Below are 19,681 nucleotides of genomic sequence, written 5' to 3'. Positions count from 1 at the left end.
GCCCTAGACCATTTGAAGGTAGCAAAGGTGTAGAGTTTTGTCTCAAGCTGCTACTCAACACTATTTCCGCGGATGGGGTTGCCACCAAGCTCTTAAATCGCTTCAACGGATACTCCATGGAGTAAAAGGGCTTTAGCCCTTTCTAAGGAACCTCGACTGTTTAGCATTTCGGTGAACCAGGACGCACAGTCTCTTCGCATGAATCTGTTCCGTAAGACCTGGAGTCTGTGAATATCAAGCGAAATGGCAGGTGATAGTGATAAAAGTACTAAAAACAACAACATAGACATAGAACTGAACTTCAACTCTTGTCGCAATCATGCATTATTTTTACTCCCCTTTGACCCTCTGTCTTTCTCTGAAACTCTATTGATATTTCAATTACAGTAATAGTTAAAATAATTTGAATTTTGTTAAATATTCCTTAGAATGAGAGTCCAAACAGATCGTATTTTATATTTTTTTGTCAAATAATCATTTGCGCTTACAAAATTTTATATACACGGCGTTCAACGGCGTTCGCTATTGAAAAAATTATAGCTCTTTCTTCAGTTAGTCATGCTTCTTGCATCGTACAGCGTTATTGCACTAAACTTCTATCGCACAATTAATTTGATCAATAAAGCAATTGGCACAATCCGATAATAGAGATTGGTTTCCGAAATACTAAAACGTGTTGACAAAATATTTACTTAGTGATTTTCTCAAGTAATACTTGTAAATACACTTGAAAACTATTATAAATGTCCGCATAAGATATAAATTTAATTAACAGTAATTATTGCATTAATGGGTCGATAATATGTATAAACTTTAATTCTATTCGATATATTTTTAAAAATGAATTTTAAACAGAAAAAAACATTCTTACTGTAACAAATCGAATCGAGATTGGATCGGCAATGAAGACTTGCCAGGACTTGTTAGGCGTATATATTTTTGATGGTGATTTATGTAGGAAAGTATTACATAACTATAAACCTGCTTTTGCTGGTTACTATTTAAAATATTTTACAAAGAGCAACTTAATACTCTGATCATCATAAATTAACACAAGACAAACCTGTAGAGAAATCCTTAATTTGGAACCCTTCTGCTGCAGAGGCGCTGGTCTTGTGCCCCAAAACGATATATAACCGAAAATACTATCCCTTCCTAATAAAGAGCGCGCGAAATGATAACTCGTGTGACCGCTAGGCTAATTTACCTGCAATACGAGCAGTCCGTTAACGCAAGTTACGTGTGCTGGAAGTTGCGCGATATATACTCTAAGGTCCAAGTAAATATCCCGAATGGGGAGCTCTGCTAATTCAGGTCAAACTAAAAAGACCCGAAAGCTAAAGATTCTTTCGCACCTACCTCTATGACTGTTTAATTTTTGCGAAGTATACCCATATATGATTCTCTCTAAACTTTTAGTTCGAGTTCATAAGAACAGGGCCAAGGTACAATGTGTGTCGTAAATGGCGAATTAAATGAGCTTCGGCTTCACAAGGATAATGATGAAAGCCGTCATCATCCAATTAAAGGGAACCTGTGGAGGGCAGAAACGCGAAGTAGTAGCATGATACTTCGGCATAGCTTTCTTTCCGGGTGTGATTCTTGATTCAATACTACTGGGGAACCAGCACGTCCATAGGAGATCTATGTTCTTATCTAATAATCACCCAAGGGATTTTGGTAGACGAAAATCCCAGATAAACTTGTCTTTCCCCCGAAAGCCGTATCCAGAAGATTTCTTCAGAAACCAATAAAAGAGGTTTTACTATCTGGAGCTCTTGAACCAGGTTATTAAGCATGCAGAGAGTGACAATCTAATATAAAAATAATATTATGAAGCGTCACCTTCAATCCGTAAAAACTTAAAAAGTGACCGACGAGAGCACCAAAAAAAAGTTCGTGTCAAATTTCATGGCATGTATCATTATACAAAACATTTTTCTATAACATTCTTACCATATTCCCCTTATATATGATGAATTTGATATAAAATCACTCTTACACTGAAGGCGATGAAATATAAAACGTAAAATAAACAGCATCATTATTATATCACATAATGGGCTTCTCTTACAGACCCGATCCCTTCACTATTTTTTTTATCTCACGACGCGTGGCTGTGTTTAACAACAATAGAAGATCTTGAAGGGATGCAGATACATTTAGACTGACCCTAAATAGAATACACAATTTTAAAAATATAAATCTGAAATAAGGATTTTTATAGGTTTTGTTTAAGCATTTATAATATATATGTTAGTTAAGAAATGTTTGAAATTAATTTTATCTGATGGAATTTAATAAATAAGAGGAATATGTACTTGGACTGTCTGCTGGTAAATAAATACCTAGACATGAAGCATAGAACCTTTTTGTTTCATCATTTCTTTAACAATAGTATCACTGATTTCGCTTGACTGGCTGCTTCACAAGAACTGCAATTAAAAAAACAACAATTGACGTTCAATAAAAACGTTCGTTCGATCCGCACGCATTACTAAATAAATCTTTTTAACTGTTTCAAGCCACCGAATTTTGTAATTCGACTTCAGACTCTTTAAACTCTTTAAAAGGAGTTACTTAATCACTGCTATATCGTAAAAAGTAAGCGGCTACTCCAACTCAATCAAGCCCGAAGGTTCGAACAATGAAATTTCTCAAAAACGAAAGACGAATTACAACTGACATTTTAAATTATCAGCTATAATTTAAATTAAAAATTCTTAGACATCAAATATAAAAAGTTGACAATCTTTGATCAATTAAAATTTCTTCTTTCACTGACGTGATTTGCAAAAAACATATTTTCACATGACAAGAAAGTGGTCAAACATGTTTTGGACAATACCGTCCTTTAAGGAAGACTGCAAATTTTCTTTATTCTTTTTAAAAAGGGTTAAAGGGTGAGTCCAAAAACCAGTCTGACCACTTCGCTGTGTGGGAAAGGGCAGTTATTCAAGTGACCCTTTATTTGCATGATGTCTTGTCTAGGGGACACACGGACGATAAATTCTTTCTCTCAAGTTAAAAATAAATAATTTAAAAGTTACCGAAAAAAAAAACTATTAATTTAACACCGCTGCAATGCAGATAGCATCGACGCTACTTATGACAAATTTCAAAATATTTTAATTTAATAATGAAAATGATTTAACTTACTTTCGGAAGGGTAATTTATTCAGTTAAAATACAATGTACACGGTAACATACGTAGAATTTTTTTTTCGGATTTAAAGTCATTAAAACAAACTTATAATAACAAAATTTGTAAGTTGATGAAATTCAAAAAATATTACACAAAATAACAACGTAAAATTTACCTAAATTTAGTTTTACTTTTCTTTTTAATGTATACGCATATTTTGCACGGATAAATTTTGCGACAATCTTTTAAGCCGTGTGTAGCAGCCACAATAAATTCAAACAAAACGTAACCATAGAAGCAAGTGCAAAGGGACACCTTTTGTCAATGGACGGAGTCTAACAATAAGAAGCGGCGCCCAAAGGATACTTATGAAGGGTGGAGTAGTGGACACATTTCTCACGACTGTAAACTGGACAAACCAGTTCCTAACAGGGAACTGTCTGCGAACCTTTTGACCGTACGAATGATACGTGCTAACGGTTATTTTGCAAAGATTACGGCGTGCATTGTCTATGTGAACCATCGGTGTTGGTTAAATGTTTTTAACATCCGTCTAATCTAATCGTCCGACCAACCGTAAATCGTCTAATAACTACCATTTATAATCAAACCACAATCGACAAAAAATTATAGTTTTTTTAAAGAGATTTATTGAGACGAATAATTAATCATTTTACATATCGAATACACAAAGTCTATTGATTTCTTTTTGCTATATATGAGTTGCAAAGGTTTTGGTATATTTTTTTTTCATTTATTTGTTTGAGATCATGAGTAGTGAATAAAATAGATAGTTAGATTTTTATTACATCTTTACATATGATATCAACATGACTATTATACTAAGTAAAACTATTGTATGGTATTTGGAAAATTTACGATGGTCAACAAGTCCAAGTGATGACACCACTTTGCCGTGCGTGCAATACAATACATTTTGACTATGTTTTTAGGGGATATTATCGTTTCATTTTTATTTTATTTTAGATTAAACTTATCGTATTTATGACGAAATTTCACTGTTATTTCAATCATTTTAGCCGATAGATGCTCACTGCAAGACATAGATCTCCCACAAAAATATCTAAGGGGATATACACAAATTGCCACGCTTGGCAGATGGAATGGAGATGGCAGTATGACACTTTAGTACGCAGAGGACGCTGTTACGCATCCTGTGTAAACTTGATTATAAGCAATGGAAATCCATTATAATTAATGCACAAAGTTACCCGGGAATCGAATTCGCGAGCTGCGATCGCAAGTCTCGGTCTTCTACCGATGATTACAAATGTTCATATAACTATCGCCTTACAAGTATTTAACTCCAGGGTCTTGAGCAAAGCGCGCTTTGTTTAGACTTCGTTTAGGTAATAAGGTTCGAAAGCTCTATCAGATTCTCGGTTCAGGCCGCTTCGTACTATTTTAACCACAGGATGGGAAGTTGCTATTATTTCGGCGGATACACCGGAGTATAATCGTATATTGTTAAAGATTCACATACATACACAGTTTAAAATTAACATGATTGTTTACCTTAGACATCGATCACCGTATCTAAGTCTGACGAAGCAGTTACGGAGAGAAAGGCAAACAGCTTCTATCATATATATACATAGATAATCTAGACAAAAAGTTATCCTTTTTAGTTACCCTTTAAAGGAATAAAAGGATACATATCAACACGTGTAATTATATGGAAAGATGGAGAACACAGTTGACTTGGATCGCATGACGTGTTATGGAAATTCGACTAAATATTTACAGGATCTAAGATATTAAATATTACTACTAACTACAAGTACAATCAAATAAGCTTAAATTTGTATTAGCTATAGCTGCTTACAGAATTATACTATACCATGAAAATTACTAGGAATTTTATCATTATCATTATGCCTTCCGTAGAACATTATTTATTTACATGGTCCTCTATGGGTCTCTATGGTCGTTTCTAATATTACCGATTGGAAGTGGCCTACATCTACCGTCTTTCTCAACATGGTGACTTGTTCACCTTTTTGGTGAACGTCTTACACTTCTCTTGCCAGTCCGTGGTTTTAAATACAGAACCCTAAGGTAAGGCTACAGTGGCCATCTGCTCTACACGCTATGTGACCTGCCCATTACTATTTCAACTTTATATTGCGTCGGTTACACGCAATATATAACAGGCGAAATAAATAAAATAGAAAAACTAGTTCATATGTAAAAAAGTGCACGTAATTCTTCATTTAACAATGCTTGTTATTAATGTACGTGGGAATACTCAAAATAAATTACGTTTAAACATGTAAATGACGTGTGGATCAGTAAACCTGTATAAATATTTTCACAAAGAATTAATTTTTTGTCATTTTAATTGATATTTTACAATATACTTGAAACAGTTACGAAAAACGGAGGGTTTTGGCATTGATTATAAATAATCAATTTTTTTGTTTCCTGCTTTCAAATGTTTTATTTGTTCTACATTTGCATTTTTTTTTGGTTAAATCTAATCCTAATAGCCTGGAGACCTTGTGATCATTTTAGTTATCAATATTGTAAACATTTTGTGCCCTGTCATATACTTCCTTACTTAAGTGTTTTATTAACTTTAATTTTATTTACTTTCCTATATTACCATTCTACAATCGCATTCCAACCATAGTCCAAGCAATAGGAACAAGAACGTTCGCTTTTAATACGGTCGATTCGTTTCAAACAAAAGATATTGGGGAGTTGTTCGTGACTAACACAAGGCAAGGGAAAGGGGCCACGGCCCGCATGTAGCAGAGTGTAACTGTTAGATGGCTCACACAATTGCTATCAAGATAAATATTTCGGTTCTTTGTTTTGGCATTTGTCAGGCGGCCGGTACGATGGGAACGGCTGTTGGAGTCCTTTATATTATTTTACAATATGTACATAAAAATTTTGACCAAATCATTATACATTTTTAAACTATTGTAATTATTGCACTATTGTAATTATTGCACCTCATATTAGCCAATATACGCTTACTGCAAGACATAGACCTCCTCTAAAGGCCGGTCTAATGTTACCCGCATCCAGCATCTTCATGCAACCTGGACTATGTCGTCGGCCCACCTATTATTGGGTCTACAAAAGATAAAATTAAGACATAAAATAATAATCATAACTAATGAATACATCAGGCTAGTAATTTGGTCAAACATGGAGTAACGCGAATTTTGAAAACATTTTTTTTTAAATAATATTATAACGTTATTTATTATTTGTGAAACCATTGGCTTGATAGGGTGCAGCATACAATAATTGACAGTGATTTGTTTCATAGATAAAAACAGGTTTTTTGTTTACTTCGAGAATTAAATAATACACCATTAACAATTAATAATTTAATAAATAACACTTTACCCTACAAAATATAGTAATCATTGCAAAAAATATTTATAACTTATTTAACTATAATTGGACTTTGGAACAAGAGGTTGTAAGACATATGCTTGACCTGTTGCTCTATCTACGACATGTCCAGTTGATGGTTCCAGGAATAGCCGTGGCGCTGCAGCTTGCACTTCAGCATGTTGATGGTGCCTAACACCAGCCCCGCCTTCGTAAGGTACGTAATGCTTTGGTTCTACTTGAGGTACAAATTGAGTATGTTTTTGTCTATTTTCTTTTTCTTTTTGTCCTACAACTAAAACAATATCATCTTTCCCTCTTGGTTGCTCTTCTTCGGATATTTTGGATGGCTGAGTAGGTTTCTTAGGATTCTGAACTGTTTGGTAGGTTTCCTTTTCGCTGCTGGCTTCTGCTTCATATTCGTCGTCATCCTGAGCGGCTTCTGACTGTTCATTATTTTTTATTTGTTTTTGTGGAGCTCGTCGCCGTTTTTTATCATTTTCGGTTTTCTGAACTTTTGATTTTGCATCGGCTCTCTTTGCTCTATTATTTTCTTCGTATTTTGATGCAGCTTCGGGGTCATATTCATCTGCTTGATAGTTGGGGGATTGTTCGCTTGGTTCATCATAGGAATCGTTCTCATCATTTTCGTGGTATGAACCATCATCTGAGTTATAATATCCATCGTCGCCGTGGTTGCCTGCGTGTCCTGCATGATTTAGGTCCCAGTAGTGTTCACCATATCCGCCTTTTTTGTCGCCCCAACGAACCTAATTGCGAATACTATATTAGAAAATAGTTATTGAGTTTGAAAGAATGTGATATCATGAAGACACCGCTCCTACTAGAAGTGGTAATTCTAACATGAAAATTTCCTAATTAGGTTATATTGGACATTAAAGTTTGCCAAATGAAAAAGTAAATTAATTTGTTAATATAAAGATTGATGCTGGAAAAAGAAATAAGCGTTAATATAGAAGAGAAACATATAGAAGTAAAAGAGAAGCAGAAGCGTACTTTAGCAGAGAACAGTCCTGTCGATGGCCGAGCGCGCTCATGCCTCTCAGTGAAGTGACGTTCATTGCCCAAGCGATGCCCTTGGTCATAGTCTTCATGCGTCGGTAAATGCCTATATCTGCAGCCAAGCCAAGCAAAGCGCGACAGAGAAAGAAACATAAAGAGATTAGACACGAAGCGAAACATAAATTCGTTACTTTTCCCATGTCCCTGTGGTTCTTAAAATCTTTCTTCTCGTAACGCTGCTCCCAAGTGTTAGGGTCCTCGCAAACGTGACCGAACTCAATCTTGTATGGACTCAACTGTACTGAGAAAAAATCCCTATAAAGTAAATTAATTTTTTATCATTACGTATCATCCAGGGAGAGATGATTCTTTTCATGAAGACAATAGTAGATTGCAGGCTCTGGGTTTAGTTGAAAATTATTTTATATTCGTGCTAGGGTAATGGTTAACAAACACGTATTGAATTATTTCTGATAGAATGCCTCTTTAGTAGTATTAAATTTCTCCAATAAAACTTAAAATAGCATTTATTGTGCAATCCGATGATTTATGTAGTTTCTTTATCCTTAACCATGATGCTTGTATTTTAAAGTTTTGTGGCCTAAATAAACTTAATTAATGCAACATGTTTTTAAAAAAGTTGTCTCCTAGGTTTTTATTACTAATATCTATATCTTGTCCTAAATAATTTTATATTCTAATGGTTTTTATTATAAAGTACATGTTAATTAATGTTTTACTAATTGGAATTTTTTAAATAAAAAATCGCTGTTATTTCATATATCATTGTAGACTAGCAATTATCATCATTTTCCTCCTAAAGTCTTTGTTTGCTTTGTCGGCATACACAGATTTTGGATTCCCATGAACGGGGACAAAAAGACATCTAGCCCAAATATGTTTTTCAGGAACTAATTTTGAGGGCTCCCATGGAATCTGTGGCTAAGTCTGCCACATAGAAATTTCACCGAATTGAGATAGCCTAAAATGTAGTGGACTATTACCCTTCTTTAGACTTATCATACGAAATAAAAAAAGCAATGGCGTAATTACACGCAGTTTTTAGTTGGTCATAAAAAAATAATGTTTTTTTACAAATATTATTATTTATTAGTATTTTTCTTCATAGTAATAAAAAATTCTTTATGATTTTCAAATATTAAACTGATAAATTTATTTGAAATAACAACGCTTTCTGCCAAAAGCATTGTCTTAAGACCGTCGTATTTATTTGAAAAAAATCCGTTTCAAAACTAAAATTTGACAAAAATACTTACTGGAAAAATTTTGCCTGCGCTTCAACTGTTGTTGGATTTTTCGGTGGACTTCTCACAGTGACACATCTTACTGGACTCCAAGCTGGTCCTGAATATATTATTAGAATACACCACAACCATTTCTGAAATAAATATTTGAAAATTAATGCCGATTCTCGTATATTATAATTATAATACGAAAATCTCAGAATCAAAGATACAATTATAGAGATAAAAGTGTTGATGTAAAGTGTAAACATTAGGAAGAAAACTATTCTCTACGTGCATCTTGTAAGAATATAAAAGTAAAATACATTATGTAAACATCATACATATGTAACAAAATTGACGAATTATGTGTTAATAATAGTTAACATTACTTATACTGTTTTAGTATATTAATCATATTAAAAATACGAAAGTATTTTAAGAGCATATTTCAGTTTTAACAAAAAAAGTCAATTGACAATGCCGATAAAACCGTTATATTCCAATATAGAACACTGAAAAGGAAACTGGAACAACACTTTCACTATGAACCACCGTTATCGACACTTGTTGTACGATTGTCATCTTTAATTTTAATCAAAGATTAATAGTAAATTAATGAAAATTAATAATGATTGTTGAGTACCATGGTGCTATTGAGACGTTGTGCCATCTTGAGTTGCTGACAGTGGGTGAGGCAAATGAAACCGATAAGTTTATTTATAGAGGCTGTAGAAATGGCGGAATAGTTACTGTCGACCGTAAAAGGCTTCTCAAACTTTGATCACACTTTTTTTTAGGTAGAGCTAAACATTAAGGAAGGAATAAAAAAAACAAACTAAAGTAAGATATCACTTGTCATTAACATAGCTTTGTGTATTCAATTTAAAAATAAATGATAAATCAAAAAGTTTTAATTCGTTTACTATTATTTTTAATGAAGCAAAGCTCTTGACGCCTTACAAAAATACAATTTAAAATACTTAAATTAATTATACACTACATTACCTTTGCTACTGGGATCCCAACGATAAATAACTTAGTAAGGTCTTATAAAACTCCAATTTTAATTGATGCACAATATTAATTACAAGACACATATGTGTATATGTGTGCAATATTAAAAAAATAATAAACTATTCTTATAAGAATAACGAATGGATCAGACGTACGACAAGGATATTTTGGTTTTATGGACTAAAATTGTAAATACAGTTTCCGTGTATATTAAGCATTATTTTTCCTTCACCACAACACTATTATCATTATCATCATCAATTCAACCATGAAACGTTCTCAGCTGTGTATAAGCTTTTCCCATAGATTTCTAATAGGACCCGTATAAAGCAATCTGCACCCAGAATGAACATAATACACACGTTATAGTATTTTAGGGAGTGTTTTTTATTTGGCAACGGTTTATGAAATTTATAATAAAACATTTTTGAATTCTTATGGGAAGCTATCTGTGAGATGTTAAGAGTATTATAGCCTTATTCTGGTTTTTTAGCTCTTTATAATTCAACTCGTAGATACCACTTCAAATTAAAATGAACACTTTATCAGAGTACTTTTTATTTCACATTGAAAAAAGGTTTTTTTAACAATCATTTCATTATCATTCTCATCACGTCAGCTGATAGAAGTTCCACTGTAAGGTCTCCCTTTCCAAAGATTGACCCAATGACCAGGTCTTTGACTACCTGCATCCAGCCACTTTCCAGACGAAACGGTACATATAAACGTAAGAGAGCTTAGAATAGCTTATAGCCAAGGATATTTGTCTTTCTACCCCAATTGTTTTGATATGCGGCAGTATGCGGCAGTTTTTATTTGTTTTATTTGATGCAATCTTAACTAATAGATAACAAATAAATTCAGCTTTTATAGTCGTCCTAGAAGTAATATATTTGTTTCATCAATAAACGAAAAGCACTTAAGGACAATTTTTTAATAACACCTGTGTACGACGATTTCAGTAATATATGAGATAACTCGTTGCTCAAAGTTACAATCTACGTGCAGGTTAATAGATTACATGTGTTGGTTAAGTTTATATGTGTTGGTTATGTATGATACAATCTTGTACAATTAACACTTTGTGCATTAATTATATGGGATTGCCACTTCTCACAAACGAGCTTCCAGAGGGTGGGCAGCTAGGTCCTCTGGGTACTATAGTACAACACTGCGGTCGCCAACGTCCCTGCTAAGCGTGGCGAATATGATATGTCCCCATAGATATCTTTTAGAGACTTATGCCTTGCAGTGATCGTCTAGGGACTGAATGATTATTTTTTTGTAACCAATATTTATTTTCCAATCTTTTCCTATCCTAACTTAACAAAATCAATATTGCTCAACATTTAAAAACCGTGAGTGACAACAAAACAACCTAAAACACAGATTTTTTCTGTTATTAATAAAGTTTGTTTGTTCTAGATATGAAGATGATGAAAACTTGAAAACAAATTGTATAAAAAACTAACTTTATAGTCCCGTAACTGTCCTGCAGGGTATAAAGCAAATACCTATGTGAATACTAGATTACGAATGTTTATACGTTAACTGGGTAATAGATATAATACCAAAATATGATTAAGCGTTTGTTTGTCAAAAAAAAAAATTTTAACAATAAATATACTCTGAATATTATACGATACATTCGATTCGACTGGAAGAAAAATCATAATCTCAGCCATAAGACGTAAGCTTCTATATATGTGTCTACCCTATAGATTTTCAATAGGACCGGTAAGAAACGGTGTTTATCTAACGTCGTCCGACCTTAAAGTGGTCGTCTGTCAAACTTGTGGGTGGACGTCATACGCTTGCCCGTCCGTGGTCTTTACTCCAGAACCTTAGGGACCAGTGGCCATCTATATGGTGTTATTTTTACGTGGCCTGCAATTTTAAAGCCTCGTTATCATAGTACCGGGTTCCCCAAATATTGTAAATGAATTTAGTTGATATCAAACATTATACAACAAAGACAATACGTCATTAAAAGTTGTTACCGCTTGGCAACCGCTAGCGGAGCGTCAGTAATTACTGTTTATATAATTCGGAAGCGATTGAAAACAAATGGAGCGATCTGATATTAAATCGGCGCATTCGTGCCGCTGAGAGGAAAGCGTCTAATTATGCGCAGTCGGCGTGTAATGAGGTGCCGGGATTATGCAAGTTTATGCAATAATTACGTCTTCTAATATTTTTATTTTGTGAACTGTATTTTCTTCGATCGACTATTATTTTTTCTATTTAATGAAGTTGAAAACTATTTGTGTTCTTGACCATTTCAAATCTTCCGCAGTACGATCTTTATATTTAAATTTAAGAACATTTTATTATAATCAAAATTTTTGAAATACTTTTTTATTTCATGACATATTCGTTATAAAATATATATTGCTTAAATCTATATATTACAATCACAACCTCAATGAGCTTGTCCGTGCATCGTAATGTTAAAATGAAAGAAAAATGCAATTGTTTCGAAAATACAAGTACGATAATTATATCCAATTCATGGATGATTTATTGATGATTTTTAGCAATAATAAAAAGAATCAATTTTAACAACTCTATGTTCATTTATTAATATTAATTTCGCTCTATTTCTTGTATAATTTATCAAAAACATGTCAGGAAAATCCAATTCGAGATCGATTTGAATCTGGTTGAGCTCCATAAAATGGCATCCTTCAAACTAAAACGTAGTTCCTTACCCGCCCTAATTTGAAGGTTTAATTTTTTATCATCACTTACATAACATACGATGCAGACAGTAAAGAATGGAGCAATTTATTGTCAAGTTTTATGATCACTTAAAAATCGTTCACATTTAACAAACCTGCTAATTTAATACGTGATATATTACCGCAGATGCGCAAAAAAAGTAACTTTTTAAGGCCTTGATAAAGTTATAATAGAGACATATTGCTATATGTCTATCAATATAATAATAAAAATCTAAACGAGAAGGCAGTTTTGTGCACCTCAAACAGAAAGTGAAAAAAAAATTCAAATATCTTTATCTTCTTACTACAACTTGCTATCTTCTTTCCAGTCATATTTCTAATAATTTACCAAAGTTTCACGGCGATTGGATATATAGTTTTGGGTGTGATATGAATATATTAAGTACAGTCAGACAGACAGACATTTATTTTTGTATATATAGATTGATCGTATATAAATACACTCCAAAGACAAGTCAAGTGGAGTTTCAATAAATAATAAGTAATACAGGATTTTACGGATTTCAGAATACTACGAAACAACACATTTACGTTCATTACTCGAAGACATTTAATTATGTAATATGGGATATATTTAGCCATCCATATCTCTGTTAGAATTTAAACAAATAACATTGCTATGCTATATGTTTAAATTAAGTCAATAATATTAATTTTAATAGCTTTAGTTGAGCCATGAATTAAGTACGATTTTTGAAGTTAATTTAAAATAAAAATCGATAAAAAACCAACAACGAAGTCTATATCGAATCTATAACAAACAGTAAAGTCTACTTTCACACAAACGTTGCCGATTTAAATTAGGCTATGCTGAACAATAAGTGTTGTGAAACGTCCCAATGAGAAAGTATGTCAAATTGGTATAGTCAGGGACGTAAATAAGATTCTGTACTGTCTGGTAAATAAGTAGGATATTTACTTAACCCTCTAAGCATACAAATAACGTATTTTATTACTGGTGCAGACTTATCGTCGCTATTTTCATGAAAAATTCTTATTAAAAAATGATAACCATATTTCAAGTAAAGTTTCTATATTTCACAATTACAACGTAAATACATTTTTCAAAGAAATTAACAAAGAATCTATATGACATATCACAGCTAATATAGACAATGGTATGTCAAACATGTGTCCAGAAATTTTTTTTTTCATAATTCTCAAATTATTTTTGTAAACTTACAATAGATTACGTGCTGCCGCGACACTTGATTTAATAATGCATTTTTGGTTTTTTGCCGACTAGAAATATATTAAAGAGTACTAATGAGTACTACACAAATAAATTTATGGAAAAAGATCTCATTTAAATAATGTATACCGAGTCCACTATATAATTATTTTTACTGTAAGAAATTCGATATATAAAAATTATAAATCTGAGAATGGCAATAAGAAGTAGGAATGAGGAAGATGTCCAACGAGCCGTATTTTTAAAAACTGGACATTCTTAGGGCGTCGTTAAAAACAAATACATCTTTACAACAAATAGTTAGTTGATTTTAACTTAAACTAGTAAATATTACAATGGAGTCATCAGATGGTAGGCTCCATAATGTACAAAAAAGGTCGGGGATAGCTAGGTCAAACACACAGCGTTCGCATCGCTTCGTCACGCAGCGAAGCGTAAAATTGATCGATAGAAAGTGTTCAAAATTCGTTTTCTTTCTTGTTTATAAGAGAGCGGTCGGAAACGCAGACGCCATTGGTGTCTTGATTTATAAGTCAACAGTTACCGAAACATGGATCGTTACGCTTTGGTAAGTATTTGTTGTTTTATGTAAAGCGATTTGCAAACGGTAATGCACGACTTTGTCAAGGCTGTTAAAGACATACTGAACATCAGCGACAGAAAAACACTTCTTTAACGTTTAATAAGAACTGTAGAAAGGATCTATTCTTCTTAATACACAATTAGCTATCTGATTTGTTTGTTCTTTAGAAATAAGTAATTATAACTTCCGATTATTTATCTGTATTTGTATCATCTTAGAATTATGTAAATTCTGTAATCTATTACAATAAAATAACATAAGTAATAGTGCAACATTAAATAAAACAATAAAACAAATATATATTCTTTCGAAGAGGCTTCGCTAAGAACCATTAAAAAGTCATTACATAGATTTAATGTCCACCCAAATATATATGTATAAATAGTATTGTTACTATCAATTTTCTCCATAAAAGAATCCAAATATAACTTAGATATATAATTTGAATTATTATTGATTGTAAAAAGATTTTAAATGATAGATTAGCTTATTAATAAGACATAACAAAATTTAAAGAGAGCTGTGCTCGGCATTGCTTGAAATCGTATTAGTAATGAGGAGGACTGACAAGTTGAAGTGACAATGGTTATATCGCGCAAAACAGTTTGCTGCCGCGATCATAAGGTTCTATAGTGGAGACCACAGACCGGTAAGGGCCGTGTAAGACATTCATTTATAAGGTTGACTGATGATTGACCTTGTTTAGTTTGTCGAAAAACGGCATGTAGGCCGCTTCCGAGCGGCATTATTGGAAACTAAACGGAGTGGCCCATTTCCAGCAGTGAACGCCACAGTCAATGAGTTTTTTTTTTTAAGAAATTGATAGAGGTTGTTAAGTAGGTTTTATATCTCTGAATCAATCATTATGATCTGATAGAACACGGTGCTGCTTTTCATTAAGTCTGCACTAGTCAACTTAAGACCTCTATTGTTAGGTTTCACTCAAAAAGATCTTTGATATTGAGATTTTCAGATTCATTTGTTTAGTGTCTAGTCTCTTTCGTAATAAAAAGACATCCGCATCTTTTATCAACACATAACTTGCGTGTACATATTCGTTACACTTGTAATAACTATTCTTACTTAATTTGAAAGTTAAAATAACAATCAAAATTTTGTTTTGCGCAAAGATAATACTTCTTTTTTAACCGCTAATTGTAGTTAACGCAATAAACAAAGCGAGTTATTAAGATGCTCGTGTATTCATTACAAAACAAGGAAAGGAGATTGTTAAAATGTTTCTCATTTTATATTTAACTCGTATCATATTTTATTTTTACTATCTTACGAGAGGAATGATATATATCCATATCTCATAAGAAGCATATCAAAATTCGACTAAATCATAATTGGAGACCAACTACTATATTATCTAATAATCGAATCCCTGCAATGCATTTATTTTATTCTAGTATAAATGTAATAATAGTACAACATATATTCATAACCCAGATGTAATCAAAAATATATATTTAATAAATAAGTGTCATTTAAACAGCAAAAAAAATTGGAAATAGAATTAAATATGCATGTAATACTAACTACTACTATACTACTACTACTACTACTACTATACTACTACTAACACTAATATACTACATTATAAGTATGTTAGACAATAAAGTAATATAATCGATTTAAACAAAAAAAAGTAATTAATTGTAAACTGTGACATATGTTTTATACACATGTGTAAGATAATGAAGTTTAATTTTTAAAATATACAATATCCGTAACATTGTTCTGCAAGTAAATGTAGAGTCTGTGAGAGAATTGTACAATACAAAAGCATACTATGTTACTACAGAACTCGTAAAGATATTAAAAAATCAAGTAACTCTTTACGAAACTACATTGAAATCGTTATATTAATTACGTATATAAGATATTTCAGAACTGCGTTATCGCAATAAGCGCTCCAATTTTATCAATCAGGGCCTTTCGTTTTGTTATGAATTGTATTAATAACGGATTTATCGCATGACGGCAAAAATTTCAACACCAACCCTTTACGTAAACACCTATTATTTTACAAACATAGGGAGAACTATTTCTCCTATATTTATTACTACGAGTATATAATATGTATTAAGATGTGATCTAACCTATTTACTACCATAACCTTTTTTATTTAGAGTAATAATAATCTTAATTTTAATTTCAGTCGTAGTCCTCTGCTAGACATCGACCTCCTTCATAAATATCCAATAGGTCCTATTGAAAGCGGCCTCCTTACAGCATTATAATACTTGAAATGAGTTAATGATCAAATCAAGATGGAAATTTTAAAATAAAAAAACTTGTACAGAATCGCAAATCCCACGTAACTAAAAATTAAAAAAAAAAACATAACGAATTAGTGGTCATTTTTAACTACTCAATAATATTAATTCTTTTTCATTTTAGTTGGTTCTGACATGTGTGATTGTCTGTACATCAGCGTGGTCTAGACCTTTCTACCCAGTTCATAGAGTCCGCGCACCTGTCCGAGTGACCAGATTTGCACCGCCACCGCATCAACCATATCATAGAGAACCATGTATGATATTTAAAATTATTTTTCTAACTTTATTTTGTTAAGAACTACCAACATATTATTTCCAGGGATGTTTTTTATATAAAAAAGGAAGGTATTTGACTATTGCTTGCTTCCGAAACTTAATACGCCCCCTCAACCCCGCATGCAAATGGAATTACGTAAATCAGTTTTTAACGAAACTCTACTCGGCAAAAGGATTTTTCCTACCAAATCCAAATCTCTAAGTGATATGGTTCTAACCATATCACTTAGAGATTTGGATATATATCATGATAAAAAGAGAAGATACATAAGTGGAAAGCTCTTATATATCTATGTAGATAACAGGGACACAAATTTAAATGCAAAATATCTTTACATGACTAGGCAAAGATTAGTAGATATTTTTAAACATAATTTAATAATATTTTATATACATTTTAAGATCAGCCATATTAATAAGTTGACAAATAAATTGTAAATTATTGAGACTTAATAATCACGCTAGTCAAATCTAATTAACTTTTTTATTTTCACTTATAATTGATTTTAATTATTTTTCAAAGACATTGTTTTTGACATTTAAGTGTTTGTAAAAGAACTACATTTAGCTTTTGTCCGATTATATTCCTTTTGTATTACAAGGATGTCAAGGTTAGTGACATTGTTTGTTACAAAAATTTACTAACAGTAGAGATCTTTTAAGCTTTTTTTATTTTATATGCGATAGATAAATTTGAGTTTTGTTATATTTTTATTGTTTGTTTACTAAATATGGTCGATCTACAATTGTCTAGAGACATGTTGAACATAATTAGTTTAAACGAGGAATAATCTCTAGGTAATGAATGCTTGAAGTAAATAAGAATCTGAAGTATATAAGAGACTCAACTATTTGTTTTTATTACAATTAATTTGTATTATTTATAGGTAAAGATAAGACGTCAAATTCAATATTTTCGTAAAATCCTTACGAAATTGTATTAGGGCTTTGTGTATAACGTATTATTTATTTTTAGAATAACATAGGACTGTAGTTACGTTAATATACGCTCATTATAAAATATAAGAGCGCTTGACCGCTTTAGGTACGTGAGCAGTAGGACAGGAGAGGGCGCTATTGTCAAGACGTGTGAATACTTCTTTAATTATCTGTATCTTAATTTATATATAATAAATAAATTTCAGCTCCGATTCGTCAAGAAGAGCCTCAATGGCATAGACCCAAACGAGACTTTGAAGACCACGATTATAACTCTGATCATCGAGGCACCAGCGGCGTCACTGGTCCAGTCCATACGTTCGTGAAGACCGACAAGAATGCCAACTACAAATGGGGGGTGCGTCATCACGTGGGAAACAAGTACGCTTCCTAGGTCCACTGTGGGATTACTGTTATTTTATTTATTTAGTATTAGTGCTAGAATTAATTGTTGTGTTTGTCGTTTAGTTGACGTCAATGTTATTTAGTGGTTTAATAAATATTAAAAATAATTGTTACTGTTATTTATGATAAACGGAGTAGTTAAAAATATTGGCTGTATTCGATTGTTGATGGGCGCTGTTAGCCGTTTTGGCTTTTACAGCTTCATCGGACTCAGGGTTCGCGGATCCAAAATCCGCGAGCCTATAAACTAAAAAAATTGTGCACTAAAATTATTGCGTAGTAAAAATTACATTTAAATGAAAATAAAATTTGTGATAAAATTGATAAAATAAATCGCACCTGTGTTGGCGAGGGATGATGGGGGAAGGAAGTCTTGTAGTATACGCTGCGTATAGTGCAAAACTAGACCAGTCCCTACACGGGCAAGCCCGTGCTTCGCCTACGCTTATTTGCGTGACATACACAGACTCATGCGAGGTCATTCATAACACACGAATTGAACATTAACTTGTACGTTAGTAACGAAGACCTGCTAGTAGACTTGGAGTTAAACTAAGAAACGGTTGCTCAGTTTTATTTACAGGTATCAATCCATTACCTACTCTACCGCTAACAATCCAAAGCTCGTTAATTGTAGAAGAGTTCCGGACGTTGAGGCGATATTAGACATTAAAGAAACTACTTACGAAATAATTTTCAACCATTCGAAAACTAACCTGCTTCAACACAGCGTTCGGCTCTTAAATCATAAAGGAATGCCCCGATATTAGACAGAAGCGTTGCTACGGTTTCTTCCGCCAATTCTTCTTTCAGCGCTAACACCTTTCGAAATGGTACTAATCTAAGCCAGACAATAACTACTGACCACGTCGATATCTGGTCTTTTCGGGCATCCTTGGGGCAGAAATCTAATGAAGTATCGAGTTGCAGCCTAAGCCGAAGTCTCCCCTCGGAGACCCTTGGACTCCATGAAACCTGAGTTTAGGCAATTTAAGAGCTCGTCGGCCTCCTAATAACATAATATAACATAGCGGCCCGAGCCTTGGCTCCTGAAGCCGCCCAAGAGTATTGCTGTCTATAAAATAATTTTAGGCTAAGCGCTACTTACACCCTGCAACCTTAAATCTACAGAAATTTCAAATACTGCTTTTTTAATAATTAGGTAACAATGTAATCTAGTCAAAAAAAGACAATCGACTATAAGGACTCAGAAAAACAACAATCGTTTAGGAGAAGGTTAATGAGAGAAGAGAAATACATATTTACATATACGCTGGAAGGTCTGTATAGCAAATGATAAATGTAGACCTATTACTATAACAACTGTTGTTGATAAATTATTAAGAAGCTTAAATCATAGTTAGTTCGATTGTAGATTTCAACTACTGCAGGCGCAGTTTTATGAAATTGATATAAAAAGCGACGGCGCAGATTTACATAGACGATAGCATATCAA

General features: G+C 32.7%; 2 protein-coding genes across 2 annotated transcripts; one reads left to right on the top strand and one right to left on the bottom strand.

Moving 5' to 3' along the window:
* Window positions 1-6,573: 6,573 nt before the first annotated feature.
* Window positions 6,574-9,467, bottom strand: LOC137931146 (serrate RNA effector molecule homolog). The gene is made up of 4 exons (XM_068774546.1): window positions 9,431-9,467; window positions 8,818-8,939; window positions 7,732-7,855; window positions 6,574-7,287 (listed from the first exon to the last, which is right to left on the bottom strand). The coding sequence occupies exons 1-4, from the start codon at window positions 9,455-9,457 to the stop codon at window positions 6,574-6,576; spliced, it is 987 nt and encodes a 328-aa protein (XP_068630647.1). The 5' UTR covers window positions 9,458-9,467.
* A 4,820-nt stretch (window positions 9,468-14,287) lies between these two features.
* LOC137930840 (uncharacterized) lies at window positions 14,288-18,214 on the top strand. Its single transcript, XM_068774175.1, has 3 exons — window positions 14,288-14,305; window positions 16,727-16,859; window positions 18,027-18,214. Exons 1-3 carry the CDS (start codon window positions 14,288-14,290, stop codon window positions 18,212-18,214), a joined length of 339 nt encoding a protein of 112 aa, XP_068630276.1.
* Window positions 18,215-19,681: the final 1,467 nt, after the last annotated feature.

Source organism: Battus philenor, unplaced genomic scaffold (assembly GCF_028537555.1).
Source record: "Battus philenor isolate CCGP_79_NKW_IND1 unplaced genomic scaffold, ilBatPhil1.0.hap1 SCAF_7, whole genome shotgun sequence".
Taxonomy (NCBI): Eukaryota; Metazoa; Arthropoda; class Insecta; order Lepidoptera; family Papilionidae; genus Battus; species Battus philenor.
This window is presented reverse-complemented; position numbering and strand designations above follow the sequence as displayed.